This window comes from Vipera ursinii (genome assembly GCF_947247035.1).
Source record: "Vipera ursinii genome assembly, chromosome: 3".
Classification (NCBI taxonomy): domain Eukaryota; kingdom Metazoa; phylum Chordata; class Lepidosauria; order Squamata; family Viperidae; genus Vipera; species Vipera ursinii.
This window is the reverse complement of record NC_139516.1, coordinates 50,416,013-50,440,846: the sequence shown is the minus strand read 5'-3', so window position 1 is coordinate 50,440,846 and position 24,834 is coordinate 50,416,013. Positions and strand designations below refer to the sequence as shown.

The window sequence follows — 24,834 nt, the reverse complement described above, 5'->3', positions numbered from 1 at the left end:
TCACCCTGCCCACCACCACTAACGACCCAAACACCGCTGCCACTGCCAAAACACCCAAACTCTAAAAGGCCCGTAACTTGTGGCAGCAGCAGAGGGTGTGAAAATGGGAAGCCTCCAGCCATTGCCACTGCCATTCTGCGCTCTGCCCACCTGCTCACTTACCCTCCCAGCTCTCCCTCTGGTGAGAAGCCCCTGGCCGCTGCTCCTCTGATCTCCGCCCACCCACTCAGCTCTCCCTTCAGCTGCCTTCCAGTTCTCCCCATGGCGAATTAGCTGTGCTGAGTTGTCCTGCAATGAGTTGGTACCAATGAGTTGGGGGAGGCGACTTGGTGGTGGTGAGCTGGCCGTGCGTAGTGGTCCTAAGCCCACCAATATTTTAAATAACAGTAAATTATCCATATATATGTTCTGGTCTTAACAATAGGACACAGCTTAGAGATAATCACTTTGTTAAGGCTTCAGCAAGATTTCTTTGTAAGTATAAAAAATTTACTTCAGCATATGTTTTTGCAGGAACAATTTAATTAAGTGGCTTCCGTAAAACAAATCTAATAATCTCAAGAGTGCACTTCAAAATTCTAGTACATCCATGACATCTCTAGAGAGCATGAATTTACCCCAACTCAGCCCAAAATGGCCCAAAACCTGAGACCCCAACATTCTTGTATGAGATTTCGAGGATAAAAGTTCATGTAATTTTTAAAAAAGAATGGTCGTTGCCTGAAAAGATTGCCCATCCTTTGCCTACCTGACTTTTGCTATATTTCAATATAATGTTTATACATAAGCACTTCTACATTCTCTTCTTTGAACTGCAGTGATCAATCAAGTTTGGTCTGGGCCAGCCTTGTACAGCAATGAAGCAACATTATTTACTATACTGAAGCCTTCCCATAAACAACACTTTGACTTTTGGCTGCTGCAACAGACTCAACACAAACTTCCTATAATGCCAAATGCAGTTTTCTAGGGTAGAAAGCCAATTTAGAAGACCACATAGTGTATACAGAGTTCATTGTTTTTCCCAACAGATAGGGTGTGGAATATATTTCCTCTGTTACTGCATTATAAAGCTTAAAGCATTTAGCAGGGCAAAATATCATGAGCTACAAGCCATGGCTTGCTTTTTTCCAGCAGTAACAGTTACAACAGTTACAGCTAATTTGCCATTTGTAGGATAAGCTCCTATTGCTGTATCAATTCTCACCAATATCTCCAGCTTCTAGCTCTACCATCAATGTCTTGCAGTGTTCTCTGCACAAGAGAGATGGAATAACATATAAGTTGAGCCGACCACTTCCTACCACAAAAGTGTTCTGCAGTCTGTATGTCTGAAAAATAAAAAATAAGGACTGTTCATTTTATTATCTCCCAGAACCTTTCATAGTTTTACTGGAAAGAAAGAAAACATAAAATTGAATTCAGAGAAATTGAAGGCATAGATAATGGCTTCTACTGTAGAGCTCCTCTGCAACATCAACCAGAGCCAAAAACAAGTAGATCCCCATAAACCATCTCTCAAGGATCTTGTCAACCAAGCAGATCTAAAGCTTGATGCTATCCAGTGACGTTGGCACAGCAAAATCTGCAAGATGGAAGGCACAATGTTGCAATCAGAGCACCATCTCTTTTCTATATGCATGTGGCAATACACACCAAATTTGTCATGCCATTACGTATAGGTCTGAATAGCGGCAACAAATGGTCGGCAACATTCCACCTGTCTCAAAGAGCTGGCTATTTATTGGGTTTCACTTATGTTTGTTTGTTTTAACCATTTGCCTTATAAGAAAAAAGAGCAGCCCAGCATTGGAATCTCCTTCTTCCTATTGCTATAACCAACTGGACTAAGGACTTTTTCTCTCTCCTCACAGAAGACAAGATAAATAACAGTTCTGTGAGAAAGAAGAACAGAACTATCTGCCCTGAAGATGACAATGTCTTCTGCCCCTCTCTGGGAAGCCATTTCCTTCCCCATCAACCTTTTAGAATAATATTAGCACTGAGAACGTGTCTCCCTTTTCTCTCCTCATCCTTCTACCTCATATCTTTTTTTGATCATTAATCTGAGGGCATGAGACCTTCTAGTTCTGCTACTGTGTAAAGCATCATCAGAGCCTTTTAAACATAAATACAGAATACAAATGCTTTTAAAAAATCATTCTTTTTCAGCCTAAGGCTCCTTATATGAAAGTAAGCATAAAAAGAAGTGCAGAAATATTTTAACGCTAAACACACCAACCTTATCTTGAAGCCGTGGATGGTGGATTAGGAAACAGCTTTTTAGAGAAATGTCCTTTGGAAACAGCAGCGAAGAAAAGATGGGAAAAATTTCTTGCAGAATCTGAGATTTATTCTGAGGGTTTTGCCTATGGGACATTTCAGAGAATAAGAAAGAAAGCAGGTACCTCACAATGGCATTGCTACTGAGCCCTAAAGCACTTCAAAACAGTCATTGTTTGCCATCCTAAATGGCTATATCTGACTTAATGTAACTTATATGACACAAAAAACACACATAAGTCACACACACATCAGATATCAATGTGTGGGTAGGAGCATTTGGATTAGAAAGTGGACCTTCTTTAGCTAACTTTAGATAATATATATTCTCCAAGAAAATAATATAGGCAGGGAATCAGGAGATTGGTATTATCTAAGATCAGATATAATCTTAAAGTTTCTGTCTGAGGGGGGAAAAACCCTGAGGCTTATTATAAAATGAAATGCTGAACAAGTAAAACAAAGAAAGGCGTCACCTACTCCAGCATTAACCAAAGCCACATGGGAAAGGCTTTGGGAATCCTAACTTACTCATCATTCTAGGAAAATGGAGGGCAGGGAAACATGAGAAATCCCAGTGTGGAGACTTGTCATGATTCATACTGAGATACTATGCACCCAAACTGTCCATCATAAGTTCATTAAAAATACAGCACTGGATGATAGGGAACACCGTATTTCATAAATAGGGAATGCCCAAATATGACTCAAAGCATCAGCCACAGCGGTCCTGCAATATTTATTCAAAACATCACGTTCTTCCAACCCATTGCCAGAGAACGCGTCAACTGGAAGACTCCAAAATATGAAGTGAAAAACCTGGTGTGCAAGGTAACAAGGAATTTAACATTGAACTGAACTTCCAAACAAACAACAGATTTGCAAAAGGCTCCTCAACTGTGTTCAGTGGAACTTAGGATCCTGCAAGAACTTGATGGGACTCCAGGAGAAATTAAAGAGGGGAAAAAGGTCATTTGAATGCAATCTTTTATCAGTAGAGCTTTGATTTTTGATTGGGGTTCTACAACTTTTTTTTTTAAAAAAAAAAATAAGTTTCCACAACCAGGAAAGAAAATGAAAATCCCAGCTTTGGGTCAACAAACTAGATAAAGGGACACTTGATAGAATGGAAACAATAAAATAAATTCACTCAAGGGAAGATTAAAGATATAAAAACCTAGGGTGGGGGGGAAATAGAAATTCAGAGAAGGAAAAATCCTTTTCCATTTTCAAGGTGTTTTTTGTTGTTTTCAAAAAAATTGGGGGTGAGTGACCACGTAGGCTTACTATAGCCTCTAAAATATGACATTTTCCAGAATAAGAGGAAACAATCATTTTGTTGAGTTTCACAGCCTACTACCGTGTTTCCCGAAAATAAGATCTACCCCCAAAATAAGACCTAGCTTGATTTGGGGGGTTGGGCCTAATATAAGCCCTATCCCCAAAATAAGCCCTACTTAAGACCCCACCCACTCCGTCCCACCATAGGTTTTTTGGCAGGTCGGATCTCATGCCTCCCCCCCCACTTTGCCTCCTCCTGTTGCTGCCACTGTGAGGTGGCCTGGAAGTTAAGAGAGCTGGGGCCTGAGGAAGCAGAAACTGCCCCTTTTCTATCCCTGCCCTGGACTGGGAAATTCAGTGGGCAGGTGGGGGTAGGGACTGGCTGGGGCCTCAGCTATCAGCTTCTCTCTTTCACCCTCACCCCGAAGCAGCCTCTGGAGGCAGTCTTGCACTTCCCCGCAGGCTTTGCCGGCTTTAGCTTCCTCTACGGAAAGGAGGGAAAGAAAGCTGGGCGTCCCGAGATGTCCCATTCTGGGAGGCAACTCAGGTTTCCCTCGGTGGTGGAGGAAGGCTTTGGAAACTGCCTTTTCATTTGTATTCATCATCAGTATTGTAGTCCGTCTCTTTATTTTTCAAAAAAATGATCTGTATTTACCACAAGTAGCCTCCTTGAATACCAATGGGAAGGCGCGGTGTGAATTCTGCACATGAGCCGTGGAAATACAGATACTCGTCCCCTCAAAGCTCACGCTTCCTCACTCAGGGCGCACCACTGCTTTGCAACGTGCGTTCAACTTCACAGCTCAGCTAAACTCTTCAGCTGCAGAGGGGGGCGCCAGCTGGCCTGGGCCTTATGATAAAAAAATTAAAACATTCCCTGAAAATAAGCCCTTAATGGGTCTTTTGGACCAAAAATAAATATAAGACCTGAGCTTATTTTGGGGGAAGCACGGTACTGGTACCCGTGTTTCCCCCAAAATAAGACTGGGTCTTATTTTATTTTATTTTTGCCTCCAAAACAGTCACCAGGTCTTATTTTTGGGGGATGTCTTTTATACTCACCTTCAGCATTAACAGCCCTGCCGGGCCGAAGAAGCAGCTTCATTCTGCAGCTGCATTCTGGCCTGCATTTTCCAGTCAGGCCTTTCCAGAAGGCATATGCAGCCGAGTACTGAGCTATGGATTCAATGGATTGAATCCATAGCTTGGTTCTTGGCTGCAGGGGCCTTCTAGAAAGCCCTGTGACTGCAAAATGCAGCCCTGGCTGCAGAAGACGCAGCAGAAGAAGTGGGCTGGCGAGGAGAGGCCTGGCTACAAGGTAAGTGGGTGTGGGGCACGTGGAGTAGCTCCACACCCCCACCCCAGCTTGATTTTTTAAGTGTGTGCCTCGCCCCAAAACTAGGGCTTATTTTCGTGGTAGGCCTTACTTTCGGGAAAACAGGGTATGTGATTCAATTCCCATTTTTTTAAAAATCAGCATATTATTATTATTATTATTATTATTATTATTATTATTATTATTATTATTATTAATAATTTTATTTGTATACCACCCTTCTCCCGAAGGACTCATATTGACAGGACCACTTCTCCATTTCAATCAAGAAAGATAATTCAAAGAATAAAAAAGAAAATTATGGGGATAGCAACTGTACCTCTTTTCTAGTGCTGAACCTCATCCCTACTCCTTGATCTTCAGGACTCCTGAAAGTTATATTCACTGATTGTCAGCTGGGGCTACTGTTGAGATCATTCTAGAGAGATAATTGAGATGGTTCTAACAGCTCAAACTCACCAGAAAACAGAAAACGGAGGTTGCTGCTTAGAAGGGCTGCTCCATAACTCAGCTGCCTCCTCTTGTATCACAAAATTTGCCAATTCGGGGTAGAGAGACTGAAAATGTTTCATTTCAGCATAAGAACGATGCTGTCCTGTCTGATGAGAAAAGGATGACATTGCTTTTATTAAAAGTCTTTTCATATATCAGGAGATTTGCCAACATCTGCCAGGTCCCCCCATACTATTAAGTTACCTTGATCAAGAGAGGCTGCCCTTCCAGGATTTTTTCTGATAGCTGCCTGAGGTCAACTGGAGCAACAAGAGTTTTCATGGAGCAGCAGCAAGAGCACTTAGCAGTTAGAGACATATTCTGTCTGCAGTCCAAGCCCCACCACTCTGGACATTCTTTGGAAAGAAAGAGCAGAAGAGATGTGTGAACGTCATTCAAAATTTCAATTTTAAGCAAAGAGCAACCAATTCCAAACCCTAAACCTGAAAATTCTATACCTGCTGCAGAATATCAAGTGATTAGTGAAAACATCCAAGGCTAATCCATGAAGGAAGAAATTTTAAACTCAATATGGGCCACATCAGAAATAGCACAAGTGCCATATTTCATAGTCTACTTTCCAGCAACTCTTGGAATTTGGTAACATCTGATAATGTTGGAGCCATGACTAAGAGAGATAAATACTTACATTTTTGATAACCAAATGTAAAACTGAAGGTGTAGTTTAACTACATGCAAAATACATTTAGGCATTATGGTGATTCCTAATCAATTTAATTAGAGCAATAATAATTACACCAGTACAATGAAATTACACCACTTACAATTCTTTGGGGAAATCCTTTTGTTTGACTAAAGCAGCTTAGCTCAAGGGGCCTTGTTGTGGTACTGCACAACAACCCAAGATAAACAAGGTTTTATCTTTTAATGGTCCAATGTGTTAATAACAGAGTACTTAAGTAACTCATTCAGTTCAGAGCTCTTTGCATATTAGGAAAATTATTTTCTATATGGATCTGTTATCCTTTTGCAACAATATACTAATATCCAGAACGATATTTAAGAAGAGAGAAGAAAGACATTTTATTCTTTGGGGAAAAATTTCCTCTCGCATATCATAACATCACAATAGCTAATTCTTTCCAGTTTATTAATCTGAATTCTTGATGTACTATTACTGGATATATGCTAAAACAATCATAATACAATTTGCTTCGAAAAGATACATTAAAACTATTTCAAAAGAATAGCTGATCATAACCTTGCATTTCTTTGAAAGATAATGTTTTTAAAAGAGCTTCATTATGCCTTTCTGTAAAAGATGTGTCTTTCCTATTCATCATACATAGCTTTAATAAAAGAGAGATTAGGAAAACTATTTAGCAAAGCTATGGATAGCAAGTGTCTAAAGACTTATCTTCTATGACAAATTTCAGTCTCTGCTGCAATTTCTATTATAGTCTAAGTGCATGCTAGGACCAAACAATGGAAATTCATGTTAAAAGAGACCATTAAATTGTTTCTGATCTGTTAATCTCTCAAAAGTGTTTCAAAACTTTTATTCAGTTTGTTTGGCTATAATTTAAATTACATATTTCAGTTGGATAAATTCAGAGTTATTGTTATTGGGATAATAGCCAAGTACAATTTTAAACAGGCATTTTTTTTTTTAAAATGTCTGAATTTTATTGTTCAGAGGTGGCAAACTTCACAAAAAGTGTAGTGGAAAGGGAAGGCCTTGTTAGAATTTGGACAGAGGAGGAAGGGGTAACAGAAAAATAATGGTCGGGGCAAATAAAATGTAACTACAGAAATACACAAGGGAAATAAATTGGACCTTTATAAAACTATTCTTCTATTTTTCCAATTACACTCCTGCATTCCTTTTAGATTATCACTCTGCCCAGGCACATTCAAGGGTTATTTCAGTTTTCAGTGTAGCATGCTTTATGTATGATTACCTTGTAGCTATTTAGAAAAGTACCAACACTGCTTCATGCTATACTTAAAATATAGCATTAAAATGTATAGTTGAAAAAATAATTATTCTTGGCTAGTGTCATGGGATGATAAAGGACCACCAATGAAGAATTTTTCCCTCATTCTATTAATCATGGCTTTGTGTAAAGATCAATCATTCTCAATTGTTGTATTAACTATGGATTTTCATTATTCTGAAATGTTGGTTCTATAACATATACCTGCACAAATATCAGCACATATATATATTTTCCATCCAGCAATTAGAGCTGAAGATCATGGCAGGGCTTTTAGAACTGTGGCTTTTCTCTCCACCATTCTAGATTAAGTGTATGAGTCTCAAACTTTGCCTGGGTGGGGTATCTTTAGCTTCCAGATGTCTAATTTCCAATAGACTCAGTCAACTTGGCCAATAGAAGGGAAGCTAAAAGTTGCAGTTCAGCAACATCTGGAGGGTCACAGGTTCCCCACCCTTGTCTAGACTTTGAGGGACAAAAAGTGAGAGAAGAAGCACATTCTGCATAGATAAAGACAGCCTTCCCTCCCCCTTTTCCAGTCTAGACATTACTGACTTTAACATCACTCTAGTGTTTTGAGTATTTAGCATCCCTCTTTGTGATTAAGGTACAATTTTGATTTGTCATCATAGCATTTTTCATCTGGTACAACACCTGTAATTACCAAAGCATCTTCCTTCCTTATCCTCTCTGTTATAGCTGATCTTGTTTATGTACACTACAAAGGATGGATAACAAACCTGCTTGATCCTTCAGAGAACCACCTAGATTAAAAATACAAATCTGATAAAATAACAATAACAATAGTGCTTAGACTTATATACCACTTTGTAGAGTTTTACAGCCCTAAGTGGTTTACAGAGTCAGCACATTGCCCCCCAAAATCTGGGTCTTCATTTTACCAACCTCAGAAGGATGGAAGGCAGAGTCAACCTTGAGCCGGTCAGAATCGAACTCCTGGCAGCCAGCAGAATTAGTTTGCAATACTGCATTCTAACCACTGCGCCAGCATGGCTGTTTAAGTACCCTCTAGAGCAGACATGTCAAACACAAGGCCCGGGGGCCAGATCCGGCCCGCGAAGTGGTTTCATGCGGCCCGCGAAGCCAACCTGGAAACAGTGAGGGAACGGCCCCCACTGCCTTGGCCCTGGCCCAGAGACCCTCCTCCTGCCAGAGACCCTCAGCTCTGTCCCACTTCTGCCCAGGCCCCCATAGGCACCCTTGATGCGAACGATGTAGAGCTGGTCACACCCACCCAGTAGGCCACGCCCACCCAGGCCACACACACCCATCCCCTTGAGGGCAACCACAATGCTGATGCGGCCCTCAATGAAATTGAGTTTGACACCCCTGCTCTAGAGCAAAGTTCCCCAACCTTCCCGGACCAGTGGGGAGGGAGAGGGGATGGTTCCGCACAAATGGTGGGCACATGCACCCACTGCTTGCACAAATGGAGATGCACGCATGAGCCCGTCACTTCTGTGGCCCAGTTCCCAACTGCTCAAGGCCTGGTAGTGGGCCGCAGCCCAGGGGTTGGGGACCTCTGTTCTAGAATATTTAAAAATTAAATACTCTATTAATCCTCTAATCCTCTATTCTATATTACCTTGACTGTATTTCTACAAAGCATATACAGTTCGTTTTTATATACTCCTGAAGTTTACCAAAGTAAAATTTATACCTAACTACTTACCGTCATACCCAAACTTCACCCTCAATTTCCAGAACATTATTGGTTTTCTCCATGATATTTCAATGCTAGTAAATCTTGTTTTATTTCAATTTTCCATTTGACACAAATAATTAAAAATTTTCTACTCCCCTGTATTACTTTCTAGCTAGTCCTGTTGATTGGAGACTGGAGTAGCGGTAGGGACTGTGCTAACAGGGATTTAAGTTTTTTAATTAATTTTGCTTGAAACATGTTTATGTGTGACCACAGGACTCTCACTGAACAAGGCAGAAAGGTAGGATATACATATAGTGATTAATTAAATAACATTTCATATAATTATATCTGAAGCAAAATGGGAAAAATGAAAAGTTTGTGAGAGCAGTTCACTAAGGATAAAAGAGCAGAAAAATGTGTTCCAAGAGACCGTGTGCTGCAGCATGAAGTGTAATAAGCTCATATGCCTATGGCTGATTAGGTGACAGCTTCCTGCTGAAGAATCTGAGAGTATAAGAGGTATGTAAGGCACTTAGATTCCAGGATGTGAAGGAACAGAGAGAGTTAATAGGAATCTAAAAATACATATGAATTTTTGAGATTTTTTTAAATAACTGCTGAATGGCAATGTTTCAAATTTATTTTTTTCCCCAAGCGTCCAGTGTCAACTTGGTACATTAACAACATGCAAATATTCTAAATTCTTAACATGAAATTAACAATATACTTAGAAAAGATTTGAGGTTTTCCAAAGTCACAATTAATTTTTTATGACAATGGAAATGTATGAACAAGATAGAAATAGAAAATGGAAAACTTGCAATGTGCATTGCATAATGAACTGGAATACCATTTTAAAGATTGGATGATTAATTTTAAATATTAAATTTGTATCCTGTCATCTTATGGCGCAATTACCTAAACATATTTAAGAAAAATTGGCTTTCAATTCTGAATGTTCAAAGTGTAATATTATGAAGGACATATTGACTCCTATATTGGGACTTTGATTTACCATACATAAAATTGCCAACATGGTGCCAGGAGAATTCAGAGGTAAAAATGTAAATATGTTGTTAAATTATATAAATGCAATATATCAAAGAATGAAGAACTGGATTTTGTATGGTCTGGGACTGAAAAAACGAAAAGTTTTTTTCCTGATCCTGCTATACCAGATTTGAACTGGGACTGAAGATATATGTTCATGTGTTTCTATATACTGTATGAACTGGTTTTTTAATCAACAATATGCAAAGTTTGATCAAGACTACTCCGCACGTTAAATGGTTTAATCTGCTGAACTGAACTTTTTGTTTCATATTCATCGATTTCATTTTTTACCTTGTCATTTTACCATTTAATTTTTCTTCTACCCTTTTTAATTTCTATTTTGTTTTATTTTATATATGTAGTTAATGCTTCTCTTCTTTTTGTTCACATAGAAAATATCCAGTGTGTCAGACAGAAAAGAATGGATTTAAGCTACAGGATGCAACTTTCAACTGAATACTAAAATTACTGAATATTAACAGCTTAACAATGGAACTAATTATTGTATCAAAGAGCTGATAAACTTCTAGCATGTGTTCAAGTGGGTAGTAATCAGCCATTTGTTAGGGATATTTTAATTTGGATTCCTGTACTAAGCAGGAAGTTGGACGTTGTTTTAAATAGCCCTGTCCTATTCTACAATTTTATGACTTTATTATATATTGAACATATTCGCCTTCAATGGATTTTGTTCTGACATTTCTCACATTTTACTGTATCACAATAAAAATTGTTTTCGAAACTGAGGGAAATTCAAAAATAATGTGAGACACTTGCACTTTAACAGGAACTACTGAAAGATCCCACTACTCAGTCCACTGACTGAGGTGTGTCTAAATGTGTCCGGTTTTGCCCTAGACCAGGGGGCTCCAAACTTGGCAACTTTAAGACATGTGGACTTCATAGTCCAGAATTTCCCAGCGAGCATGTCCAGAAGCCCACAAGTCTTAAAGTTGCCAAGTTTGAAGACCCCTGCCTTAGACCAGATAAAAAATATTGCTCAGAATCATATATACTGGACAAACAAGCCAGAATGGTAATCCTCTACAACTCCTAGGCAAATGCTCTCATCACAGCAATAAAATTCATTCTAAACCAATATAATTCCATATGGCTTACATCTTGCTACACATTTGCTCAAGTAACCTCAACTTTAAAATTTTTCTGTACATTAGGAATTGAGTAAGCCCAATAATTCCATGATTACACATGTTTTCCAAAGATTGGCTCATAGTTCAATAACTCAAGCAGCAGAAACTGTAATATGTATTCCACCCTGCATAGCTCCAGTAACAGTCCACACTTTTTCTTGGCATGACTAGGTGCAAATGTTATGCTGCAGAGGGCCTTTCCATGCCAAATTGTTTTCTTACTTCCAAAGAAGAAACATTTGCTGCTAGAAAATGGAACCAATATTCCCCATGCATGTTGTTGAACAAATACAGCACAAGGATACACTAAGACAGTATAAAAAGGAGAGACTCTCTCTAGCTAAGCTCAACTCCTGGGCAGTGAGGTCCTACCTACCAAGCTTAGCTTTCTGAGAGCAGCCAAGGTCTACTGGATGCTACAAGGATTATAAGCACAGAACCTACAGAGATTAACAAAAAAAATTATATAGACTGCAACAATCTGAACTGCTCAAAAAGTGCCAAAGAAATTTTGCAAACAAGCTCTATTAGCCACGCTGTGCTTTTAATTGCTGTCTTCAATTCAGTCATTGCTCTGCAAAGTAGATATACTTTGGTCATAAAATTTAAACATTATTATAATATGTGGAGTAATTATTCTGCCAAAAGAAATGGTGTGAAGAGTGTTGAAAAATTATCTTTCAATTAGAAAAATTAAATGATTCAGATTCATTGCAAAGTAGAACACAGTTCTTGCCTTCATTAAACATAACTAATGCAAATTTTGAGTTGCATTAGTCAACTCTTAGTGACCACAATAAATTTTCTTAATGACAATCTATCCCTAACCCAGTTATTCAGGTTTTCCAACAACATATTCATTGCCACTGTTAAGGGCAGAATGTAAACAAAAATATTAGCACAAAGAGTTGAATCTGATGCTCCTGACATTGCCCTCTCAGATGAACAGGGTGTTAAAGTCATTTAGTAGCTATAGCAGAGACTAACCTTTGTGTTATTTAATAACACAATTAAAATACATTATTAGGTTTAGTAATTTCTACAAACTCTCTTAGGCTCCATTCTTGCTCTAAACACTTAAAATTTTAGACAAAGGCTAGAAATTCAATACATAAAGCCAGACATGAGGAGTTAATTAAAACCACAACATTCTTAAACCTCAGTTTCGAAAGTCACACAAGTTTAGTACTGTTAGCCTCAAATCACCTCAGTTGGTAAGAACAGCAGTCATGGTTCACTGCAAACTAGATTCAAAATGGCATATTTTTTTGTCACACAGATGTCTATAATATGCTTTTGATGCTTACAATTCTGAAGCAATGAAACGAAGGAAAACTTCCTCTTAGGCTAGCAAGCCTGCCAAAATTAGCAACCACACTCCATGAATTCATAACTAAAAAAATTCTTTCTTTTATAGTCAGAATAGTTATTTTAATCCCTAATCTGGAACAGGTAGGTCAGCAAAGGGCAACAAAGAAAAGAATACATAGGGACTGTAATCACTTTAAAGAGAGAAGATTTGCCTATATTTTTGGGAAAGTATATCTTAGGCTATTTTCCACAGTGATCTAGAAATGTAGCAAATATCTTTTCAAATCTCAACTACAAAATAAAACTTGTATAGTTTGTTTTTCAGTAAGTTCTTTAGTATGTAGTGAAGTGGTTCTTCACAGCTTAATAATAAACTATTACAAAACGTTCAAATGGTGATTGCAAAACTGCAACAAATTTTAGAGTAAGTCTCATCTCAACTAAACACTGCACAGCAATCCTTATTTTAGAATAAGGCGGACAATATTCCAAAGAATCACTCATGTAGAGCTATCTATAAACCTGATACAAACAGTAAATGATCCTAAATGCAAAAGAAGAACTTTCAGCTTTCCAGATTCCCACAATAATGTGTCTGCTGTCAAAAAATTACAAGCAAACAATTCTCCTGCTGACCAACTGCCAAAATATGTTAAAAAGAACTTGCACGCCCATCTTTAAAAGGGCAGGCTGTCCATGAAAAAACTATGTCCCAACACATGTGTCTGTTATTAGGTTCCAGATTATAATAATAAGGGCTGTTCGCAATAACATTCAGCAAGCTTGGCAGCATTTTAAACCCTGATGATAGCTCTGAGGCATCAGGCTATAGTTCACACTATAGTGGTGGAAGGATGCTGCAGCTGGGTTATGCAAGAAGACAACATCCTCTTGGGGCAATTTCTTGGTGGGTCTTAAAAAGAACATATTCATTTGCAATGGGAATCTGTACATGCTCTAGAGCAGACCTAATTGAGATCATCCAAATGGATTTAAGAAAAGGCCCTGGAAACTGGCTAAGAGTCAAACACCTAAGGCTAAAGGCAGCTGCCAAAGAAAGGGATTGTTGCTGCAAACGTTTCCAGCTAAATGGATACTGACCCCACCCTTGCTCATAAATTAGGATTTTTAAGTATTGTTTAAAGGTTTTGAAATGCAAAACAAAAAAAAACAAAAAAGCAAAAACAAACAAAAACAAAAATCACTCTTAACTCCTCTCAAACCACAATCCTTTAGATTTCAGTTACAGCTCACTGGCCAGAAGGAACTCTGCTCCTGAGCCAGCCTAAATACTTCATTGGCACTTTCCCATGTCCTCTTAAATCGTCCTCTTAAATCAGATACCTCTAAAAATATCTGAACCTCTTTTGTTAGGAGCCAAAGTTATTTTTCACCTGACAATTCCTGTTCCCCATTTTCCAAACAATTTCATTGAGGTAAGTGCCTACATGTCAAAATACATAATTAATTCTCAGTTGTATTTGCTGTATCAGAGCAATTCAAAGACATTGCTGACATATGTTCTTAAGGGACACGTTCCAACTCCAGTGTCAGTCTTCATATTTTAAAGTTTAAATTAAATCTACTTCTCTTTGGGATTTATAAAATTATAAAATTTTATAAAATTATAAAATTAATATATACATTACTTAAATATAACTGAAATATATTTAAATGTGATGGAAGGATGGGCATTTCCCCCATAAACAAAGAGAGAACTGAAGTGCAAGTTGTAGTCCTGATTCTGACACCTTGAATGAATTAGACCAACCATACTTTTTGTAAGCAGTTTTGGATGACGACATACATTTTTTGATTCCAGACCACTAAGCTTTCAACACTTTTGACGGTTGTTCAAAGATAATGAAAATATAGCAAATTAAAATTAGGGCAAAGGGAGCTCCCATTTCAGGCATTATACAATCTTGCCTTTTTTCTAGCTTAATCACAACCCAAGTACTAATGGCAAGAAAATATCAATTTGTGGTAGATGTGAAATGACTTCACACATGCTGTTTCTTTCAAAGATGGTTCCAATATCTCCACATAATGCTAATTTATAAAGCTTCTTCTGAGCTCACAGAATGAAAATGGCAAACAATAATTTAACCTCCAGTTCACAGCATAGATAACTGAAGGCAGTAAAAGACCTAGTGATACATCAAGCCTGCCCCTTGAGGGTTTTTTTTTTGCTTTATTGTTTTTAATTATTTCTATTTTAATTTTTTAAAATTTTTGACAGATGATTGACATGTGTTTATCCTAAGCATATTTTAACTCAGTTACTGATGACTGACCCACTATCTCTGCTGGAAGTTGGTTCCAAGCTTCTACGACTCTTTCTGTGAAATAATGCTTTCTTATTTTTGAATTTCCCTCCTGTCAGTTTAAGATTATGCATCCATAATGGAGTGCACAATGGAGGTGATTGGTTGAGTTATAACAGACCCCACCTCACACACACCCATTCCGTTCCCCCATTTGTCTTTGGTTTTAATGTTTGATTTTAATTTTTTTTCACTTAGATGTAACTGTAAGCCGCACAGAATTACCCTATGGTAAGATGGGTGACCAATAAATTTTATAAATAAAATGATTTGTAGCAGATAAAACATGAGAAAACATATATGAAAAGCTGAGGGAACAGGTTTTTCTCTATTACCCTCTTCATTTATTTGTATCACTATGTATTCTATCACACTCTAGGAGATTATTCAGATAACATGTAAGAAAAACAGCTGCTTACACCTATGGTAAGAATGCTGTTCAATAAGGAGTGAGTTAACCCTTGAGACAAACTGAAAAATGTCTTTAATACGCAGAATTACGCATCATCCCTGATCTCACCTCACATAACAATATGAGGGGGAGAAATCATTTCTAATTCTAATTTGAAAGAATAGTCAATTTGGGCTGCAATTCTTCATATGCTACTAATGTTAATGTCCCAATGAACAAAAAAGGACTTCCTTCCAAGACATGATAAATATAATTAGATTTTAAATGGCATATGTTACATATAATATGGGTAACAGAACCTGAGTGTTATAAGCTGCTTGAATGAAAAGCAAAAGGCAGGTCCCGTCCCCTGAGGCAGAAAAGTAACTTACAATTTTTCCAACTATCCTTTTTCCCTTCAAAATTGCTCTTTTACTTCAGTTCAATTCTTTATTACAATCACTGACCACAATACAACAAATCAACATGAGACAAAAAAGAATAAAACATGATATGGCACAGTTGTCCTTTTAGCTGCTTCCTTCTGTGAAATTTCAGATACAACCTACCTTTCTAAGTAGACAGCTGGAACTGTACCGTACAGCCTGAATTCTTCTTTTGTTTTCATGTACCAAATAATCTCCCCTTTAAAGACAGGAGATTTGGACACATTCATATTCAATATCTTTAGAGAGTAGCTCCAGAAATAGAAACTATGAAACCATTTAAGATATGTTTTCTGAAGCAAAAGATATAAATCAGAATCTGGTGTTTATTTTTTATTGCTACGAACATCCACCAGTCCATAGAAAATAATCCTATTAAATGAATTACAGAATCTTCTGTTTATTTTTTTATTAGCTGTTTATTTTTTATCATTTTATCATTACTTAAGTAGCCAATATTCCTAGGAATATTTTTTCCCTGATTATGTTTGAATGCAATATTCTAAAATGATAATGTTTCTATTTATCCTAATTGAGAAGGCACTTCAGTGGTAATGACTTTTCAACTATGTTCAATTCAGACAGCTTTACTCGTGTGTATTACACCTTGGTTACTTGTTATATCAGTGTTATGACTTTCTGGTAAGAAAGGAAAACTGTTGACTAATTTATTCCCATTTTTTAAAAAACTGTGTTCTTTTTACATTTCAATTAATGAAAAGCAAACCACCTATTCCCCTGGGAAAATAATTGCTTTTTGGACACATTCTCTTTCTGGATCCTTTGAGTTGTCACAGTCCAAGTACAAACAAAATTTTGCCAAGTGGCAAATATCATATCAGCTCTCTCAGATTAGCCTTCTTGTACGTGTTGATAAACAGTAGTACAATGAAGTTACAACAGTGATCATATAATTTACCCATATGCATAAACAAGAATGGTGAAAAACCAAGTTTTCCAGAACATGAAAGCTTCATAAAATTGCTGGAAAAATTAATGTATTTTTCTTCTGATCCTGAAAGCTGTGAGCAGACATGCAAAAGTAATTTTTTTAAATGTAATGAGTAACACAATTCAGGAAAAGCTGCTATTGCTAGCCTGTCAATCATAGTGACACCCATCAGGAAAAAAAATAGGAATTGTACTTTGAAGTAGGGTAGAAAGAAGTAGAAGACTACAGGAAAAATGGGAAATAAAGTAACTACCAAATTAAGTCTTTCAAGTCTATGAATAAATAAAGGCTGAGTACAAAATGTTAGAAATTTAATCTTTTTAAAATTATTTCTTTTCTAAAACATATTGTACAAACCGGACTAGAAATGGCATAAGTAATTCTGCATACATTTTGAGAGATACAAATTTATTATACAAGATTTCAGTGATAATAGGTTAAGTTTCACTCTTCAAAAATGCAGAACTGAAGTAATCTAGTTACTGATCAATGACTCAATGCACTTAAATGTATAAATCTTCAAAATGAGGCTTTTAAGATCAATCAGGAAATAGTTTTAGCTTAAGGAAAAATACCTGATTAGATTGCCACACTATTTAGTGCATAAAGCATCAGAACACAATCATTATAGCTAATTTGCTAAGTTTTGTTACAAAAATAAGAGTGTAGTGGAATTAGGAGATGTTTACTGCAAGCAGATTTGACTTTTAACAGTTATTCTTTTTCTTTTCACAAAAAGCAGAATGCAGTGTTATTTTAAAAATAAAGAACTAAATAGTGATTTTTATTTATGTCATCTGCATTTATCACATGTAAAGCATCCAGCTGTTTTAGTTTAATGATGAAATAAATGCTTAGATAATTTCCTTACTCTCCATCATGTATTTCTTGGTAATGGGTAATGGCAGCAACCGGATATGATGAAAGAGGGAACCCCATGGATGGGCTTTGGTGAGTGTGTTTTCAGATGGTGAAAGTGTATATGGCTGGATCATGAAGTATGCTGTTAGTAAAACTACTCCCAGGGTAACCAATCCCTGCAAGAGAAGATAAGAATAAGATCATTAGTATTACTAATTCCGTCTAACATTTCTCCAATACAATAAACATGATAGCATAAATGATTGTTATTGTAAATTTTTATCTGAGAGAGTCTCAAAGTGTGGGTCAGAGATCACTAGGGGGACATTATGGGGGGGGTGTCAGTTTGGTTTGTTCCCTTGTATATTTTCAAATCTGATCAGGGGCTTTGCAAGCAAAAAGGGGCCGCTGCCAAAAGCTCACCTTGGCTTACCACCCAGATTTGTCCTGGCAAGCTTCAATGGCAGGAGCACTATCAAAAGACAACTTTGCTTCATTTTACCTGTGAAATCCATAGTAGTTTTGCAACTTTTGAGATACTGTGTGATACTATATATTGTTGTTGTTGTTAGTTGTGAAGCCGTGTCCGACCCATCGCGACCCTATGGACAATGTTCCTCCAGGCCTTCCTGTCCTCTACCATCTTCTGGAGTCCATTTAAGCTCACGCCTACTGCTTCAGTGACTCCATCCAGCCACCTCATTCTCTGTCGTCCCCTTCTTCTCTTGCCCTCAACCTTTCCCAGCATTAGGCTCTTCTCCAGTGAGTCCTTCCTTCTCATTAGGTGGCCAAAGTATCTGAGTTTTAGTTTCAGGATCTGGCCTTCTAAAGAGCAGTCAGGATTGATCTCCTCTAGGACTGACCAGTTTGATCGCCTTGCAGTCCAAGGGATATATAATACTATATATTAATATATAATACTATATATTAACAAGTCACTAATAAAAATAAGTAATAAATATTTATTTCCTATCCAATCCTAACAAGAATGAAATCATTAGTTTTTTATCACAGGAAAAAGAGAGGTTGCACAAATTAACATCAATATACCCTAAAATCTGAGAACCATGGATCTAATCATATTCACAGGTATTTCATTCTATGTAGATTTCTAATTCCAGTACAGGTAATCCTCAACTTACAACAGTTCATTTAGTGACCACTCGTTACCGAAAAAATTGACTTATGACCATTTTTTACATTTATGACTGTTGTAGCATCTCCATGGTCATATGATTTACATTTGGATGCTTGGCAACTAGCTCATATTTATGACGGTTGCAGTGTCCGGGGTCATGTGACCATCTTTTGCAACCTTCTGACAAGCAAAGCCAATGGGGAAGCTAGATTCACTTAACAACACTGTTATTAATTTAACAACTGCAGTGATTCACTTAACAAATATGGCAAAAGTCATAAAATGGAACAAAATTCACTTAGCAAATTTCTCACTTAGCAACATAAACTTTGGGCTCAATTGTGGTCGTAAGTCGAGGACTATCTGTACACTTTCTACAAGAACATAGAGAATCCAAAATTGTGTTACCTTATAGAGAAGCATTAATAGAGGAAAGCGTGGGGGTCCCCTTTGTGGTTCATTTTTTTCTAAGAGCTGTTTGATGAATTTCTCAATGGCCTTTTCAGACATGCCACACTGGTAACCAGTCTGTCTCACCAAGTCAATAGTCTCTGAAAGTTTATCATAAATGCTGAGTTCACTGGCCGAAAGCTCCATGTCCTCTGATGAAAAATCCTATTAGGGAAAATTCACCACAGTTAAGAAAGAATCTATTCCAGTGCCTCAAGGAAGGTGACAAAATTAGACAGTACGTTCTTTCTAGTAAGCCTGGCAATCTGGCAGTGCAAGTAGCAAGTCTACTTCATTCAAATATGTAATTAATGGAATCAAGGCATCAGCATTTAGATTCTTGAAATAAAGCCATTTTATTAATCTCAGTAAACCACAAACATACTATCGAGCAACAATTGTGTGTTCTCTTTTCTTTATACTAAACACAAATGGCAGATCAAGAATTACTGTAACTCTCTAAAGTTTCTGGAGATATACTGCAGCTATTTCTTGCCTATGAATAATAGTTGACAAAGAACAAAAATGGTATGTTATACTACTTTATCAAACACAAAGCATCTATATCTATATCTATATCTATATCTATATCAGGACCCAGATTGTTGGGGGCAATAAGCTGACTTTGTAATAATGCCGCTTGGGGTGTGTGTGAAAACCCTAATAAGCAGGCATATACATAGAATGAAGGCTATTGCTAAGCACATTTGATTTGTGCTTAGATTGTAAGCCGCCCTGAGTCTTCGGAGAAGGGCGGGATATAAATGGGATTAAAAAAAATAAAAATAAAAAAATCTATATCTATATCTATATATCTATATCTATCTATCTATCTATCTATCTATCTATCTATCTATCTATCTATCTATCTGTAAAGGTAAAGGTTCCCCCACACATGCGTGCTAGTCATTTCCAACTCTAGGGGCCGGTGCTCATCTCTGTTTCAAAGCCGAAGAGCCAGCGCTTCTCTGAGGACGTCTCCGTGGTCATGTGGCCGGCATGACTAGACACCAAAGGCGCACGGAACGCTGTTACCTTCCCACCGTAGTGGTCCCTATTTTTCTACTTGCATTTTTACGTGCTTTCGAACTGCTAGGTTGGCAGAAGCTGGGACGAGTAACAGGCGCTCACTCTGTTACGCGGCACTCGGGATTCGACCCGCCAAACTGCCGACCTATCTATCTATCTATCTATCTATCTAATTTTATTTTAATTTTTATATTGTATTGTTTTAATTTTGCCCTGTAAACCGCCCTGAGTCCTTCAGGAAAAGGGCGGTATATAAATTGAATTAATTAAATTAAATTAAATTAATAAAGAAATAGTGAAACGTAGGAGTCAGAACTTCAGAATGCAAAGTAATTTCACTATGGCAAATGCAAAGGTTTATATGCATGTCATAACAGACACAGATATGATCCACACTATCTCTAGTCAATGAATACTCAAACCATGCAAATGAAGAGTATTCCTTAATATTATACATAAAATATTTCAAAAAAGTGCTATTTACTAAAACTCAGTCATTTCTTTTACCACAAGATACTGCTCTATTTATGGCACTTAGCAATATAATACCAAGAGCGGCCCATACTTGCACAACAGAAAATCTGATAACATGTTTTCCGAGAAGAGAAAATATTTAGAACATTGAATCCTTCTTAAAGGAATCTTCAAGGTCCTGGTGTCTGATAACACCATGCAGTCATGTAATGGAGTAAAATAACACTATTTCTATGAATGGAAAAAGACCAAAATAGTCTGGATATCAACAAGATGGAACGATATGCTAATATATGCAGTGTTATTTGAAAATAATGTTTTCCTCATTGTTTTAATCTTCTAACTTTCCATTCCTCATATGATGCTGAGAAGATAAGAGACAGGCATCTACCCCCACAAAACACTAAGCATTTATACAAATCAGCACCAGCATTAATTCCCAAAGAAAGGGAAATGCACAGAGGAGTAAAATTCCACATGCTTTTGTTAAGTTATATTTACTTTTACAAAATGCATTAATACAATATTTTCTTCATTTAAGAAATATGCTATTTATGGGTATCAAATAACATGGTCATGACTCATGTGACTTCTGCAAGTAGGATTGTTCTCTGATGGAAAAACATTACGTCGGGAGCAACGTAATGAGGATATGTGGATATCCACATATGTGGATATATATTGAACCATCACTTATGCTTATCTTGAACTCTGAAAGGGATTTCAGATATGGCAGGGGAATGAAAAATAAGTGTACGTATACACCGCTTCACATGATATTGGTCCACAAGACTATATACTTCCTCTAACCTTCTTTCCTATGCAAATGTCTAATGAAACAAAATGGTTTTCTAAATAGTTAATAACAATCATTTCTGCAAAATGCACAATGAGTGGTTGTTGTGGGGAAAATAGGGGAGGCTACTATGTATATCTTAAGCTTTTGAAGAAAAGATAGGAGATAAATTTAATAAAATAAATAAGTAGACTTTTGTTGCAATGTTCCTTACTTTAAACATTGAAAAATGATGAAAGAAAAAAAAGAGCTTCAGTTTATTCAGCTTCTGTAACAGCTCTGAGCACCACAGCAAGTGCTAGAATAGAAAAATGAAAAGACTTATGAAGCAGGAGGGGACAATTTCTTTTGGACTGGGGATACAACTCAGTGTGCTGAGCTATCACAGGTCCCACAGAGGGCATGGGAATGCTTTGCCTCACTGAGGCTTGTGTTCCTATTCTCACACTTAAAACCCAAAGATGAATGAAAGCTACATGGCTGTAAAATCAGCCACTGTGCAACTGAATTTCAGTGTCACGATAGTCAGATATCCTACAGCTGAAAACAGAGTGCTGGAGATGGCAGGCACATCTCAGGTTGTTTGTGGGTTATTCAGCCCTGCTATAATGCATGCAGTTTCAGATTCTATCCACTATTTGTTGAATTGACATCTTGTAATTCCAGGCCACTCACCTGTGTTCTAAAACCAGCCCAAACCAAACAAAAACACCCACACACATGTCTACTGTTCCTAAAATTCAGCAGTGAGAACTGAAATGTTTTAGATGCCAACTCCCTCTGACAGATATAGATCTTAGAAGACATACTTAGAGTGTTTAATATTACACTATCTGTTTACTTCACAATAAATCTCAGGCACTTGACTGCTTCTTGTGGAAAATAGTACAGAATAGGTACCCAGTGTTTCCCCGAAAATAAGACCGGGTCTTATTTTTTTTGCCTGCAAAAGAAGCACCAGGTCTTATTTTCAAGGGATGTCTTACGTTAGGACTGCTGCAGCCAGGCTTCCCACACCAACCCCTGTCCAAGTTCTTTTGCAGCCGCATGCCACGTGATGCATTGTGCCACTGCTGCTCCCGCTTGCAGCGTAAGGTTCATCCTGCTGTTCGCACCACAATTGGTGAGACAAGCTGCACAGTCTCCTGCATGAGCAGCGGCAGCATCGCGATCAATGCAATGAGCCTTGCGGTGCAACAAGCCTCGTGGCGTGATCAGCGCAATGAGCCTTGTGGTGTGAACGGCGGCAGCAGCACAATCAGCAGCAACGGCATCACTGATGTGATGAGCCTTGTGTTGCAAGTGGCAGCAGCAGTGCGATATGCCACATGACATGTGGCCAAAGAAGAACTCAGGTAACAGCACGACACATATTGGGCCATGGGAGGCCTAGCTGCAGCAGTCCAAATATAAATGGGTGAGCACATGGCGCAGCTCCACCCCCTCCACCCCTGCCCTAGCTTGATTTTTAGGAGTGCGCCTAGAACTTATTTTTGGAATAGGGCTTATATTAGGCCCACGGCCAAAAATCAAGCTAGGGCTTATTTTCAGGGTAAGTCTTATTTTGGGGGGAACACACACACACACACAGATATTTTTGGGCTACATTGACCCCTTACCAAAGTTAGGAATGATGGTAACTAAAAGCCAGTGTCATTGGAAAGCAAAGGATTCTCACTACCAGAATTTTTTCTGATGCCAGCTGCTATTGATGCTCATAAGAGTTTTTGATTATGTTAAATATATTCAAAATGTCAACAAGTTATTCAATGCTATTTCATACATTACAAGACACTGTCAAAAGGACCAACTGGAATACAAAACTTTATAGGACAGAATGACACTGAGGTATAATCCATATAAATCCATGTTACGTTCTTTGCTGGAGTCCTGGAACATACCGTACTATGGTACTGTACTGTCTGAATGCACTAACTGAATATCAGGATCAAGAATTTAAATTATGGTAGATAGTAAAGGCAGTACTTTATTTTTAAAAAAACTCTCTGTGCATATCCGTCCAGCCAGCCAGCCAGCCTAGCGCTAAGTAACATCACTTAAGCGGAAAGCCTTGCAAAATCCAACTGCACGATTTCCACTAGAACTTTAGAACTTTCTGAATGAACCTTTATTGTCGAGGTACAACCATGTATACACTGAGATTGGCTTTAGAACTTTCCCCAATTACATGATACAGAATTTAGATTTAGAACTTTCCTCAATTACATGATATAGAATTTAGATTTAGGACTTTCCTCAATTACATGACACTGTTCAGATCTCAATACAAAAAAACATCCTCATCTCTCAAAAGCCCGTTTCAGGTCTCTAGCAAAGAATACACCATGTCAGAAGCCTCCGACCTGAATTTAGAGCCTTCGTTTCTGAGAATTACCGTCACTCTACCGGCAGTCAATGGTAAAGGGGCTCGTGTTTTTCCATTCCACCTGGTTCCCTTTTGCTTAACAGACCAATCTTGAAACATGTCTCCTCGGAAGTCCATCCCTATAACCTACAGGTCTGCGACCCGCGGCTCCGGAACCACATGCGGCTCTTTCAGCCGTCTCCTGCGGCTCCCGGTCCTCTGCCATGTGCAGTCCCCCCCAAAAAAAGTGGGACTAAAAAAGTTCAACCAATCAATTCAAATATGCAGGGTAGGTGCATATCTTGCCTTGGCTCCACTCTTCAGTCAAACCCTGTTCTGCGCATGTGCGCATGTACGTGCACGCGCACACATTTTTTGCGGCTCCCAGTTTTTCCTTTTGTGAGGGAACCGGTTCCGAGTGGCTCTTTCACTGTTTCAGGTTGCTGACCCCTGCTATAACCTCAAAGAAGGGCTCATTCCCAGGAAGTGTGCATACGGCCTTGCAGGCTGCCCTATATATAATTCACTTGGCCACAAAGCAAGGAGCCAGGAGTCCTCGAAAAGCCATTCGAGCTGCCCTCTCAAACACGCCTACCCTCCTGCACTCTTGATTCTCGCTCCCGACCCCCCCACTTCGGCGCGGATCTCCCGCCCGTCCCCTCCCTGGATCCCCCAAGAGATACAGTCTGCCAATATCCTTCCCCACACCAGCCACAGCCTCGGTCCAAGCTTGGCGGTGACTCTCCCGCTTGTCGAGTGCGCGAACGCCGTCTCACCCCATGAACCGCCCGGGCGGGGTCGAGTCGCGTGGATCCAACATGGACCCGAGAGTCCAGCAGCGGCACTCCGGGCTTCCTGCTTCCGGAGTCTAGGCGAAGCCTGGCCTCAAATTCGTAGCAGCACATTCGCCGCAGCGGCTCCTCTTCGGGATTAAGAATCTGCCGTTCGGCCCTTTTTCTCAAAGCGCCACTGGGACTTTTCATTTGCCGGTTTCGCAGACCGCGCTCTGGGGATATCCATTCCTTACCGCAGGGGTCTTCAAACTTGGCCCTTTTATGACTTGTGGACTTC

The 24,834-nt window shown here is 38.5% G+C and overlaps 1 protein-coding gene across 2 annotated transcripts in view; it reads right to left on the bottom strand.

Moving 5' to 3' along the window:
- Window positions 1–24,591, bottom strand: part of LOC310639061 (bombesin receptor-activated protein C6orf89 homolog) — a 29,695-nt gene extending 5,104 nt beyond the window's left edge. Inside the window, exons 1-7 of one of the 2 annotated variants that reach the window (XM_083360452.1) lie at window positions 24,540–24,591; window positions 19,058–19,264; window positions 17,522–17,687; window positions 5,597–5,748; window positions 5,360–5,499; window positions 2,243–2,369; window positions 1,208–1,331 (exon numbers count right to left, since the gene is read on the bottom strand). In XM_083360452.1, coding sequence (XP_083216578.1) covers window positions 1,208–1,331; window positions 2,243–2,369; window positions 5,360–5,499; window positions 5,597–5,748; window positions 17,522–17,687; window positions 19,058–19,246 — 898 coding nt within the window. In that variant the 5' untranslated portion in view covers window positions 19,247–19,264; window positions 24,540–24,591. The other variant, XM_083360453.1, reaches the window with a different exon arrangement.
- Between the last annotated feature and the right edge of the window lie 243 nt (window positions 24,592–24,834).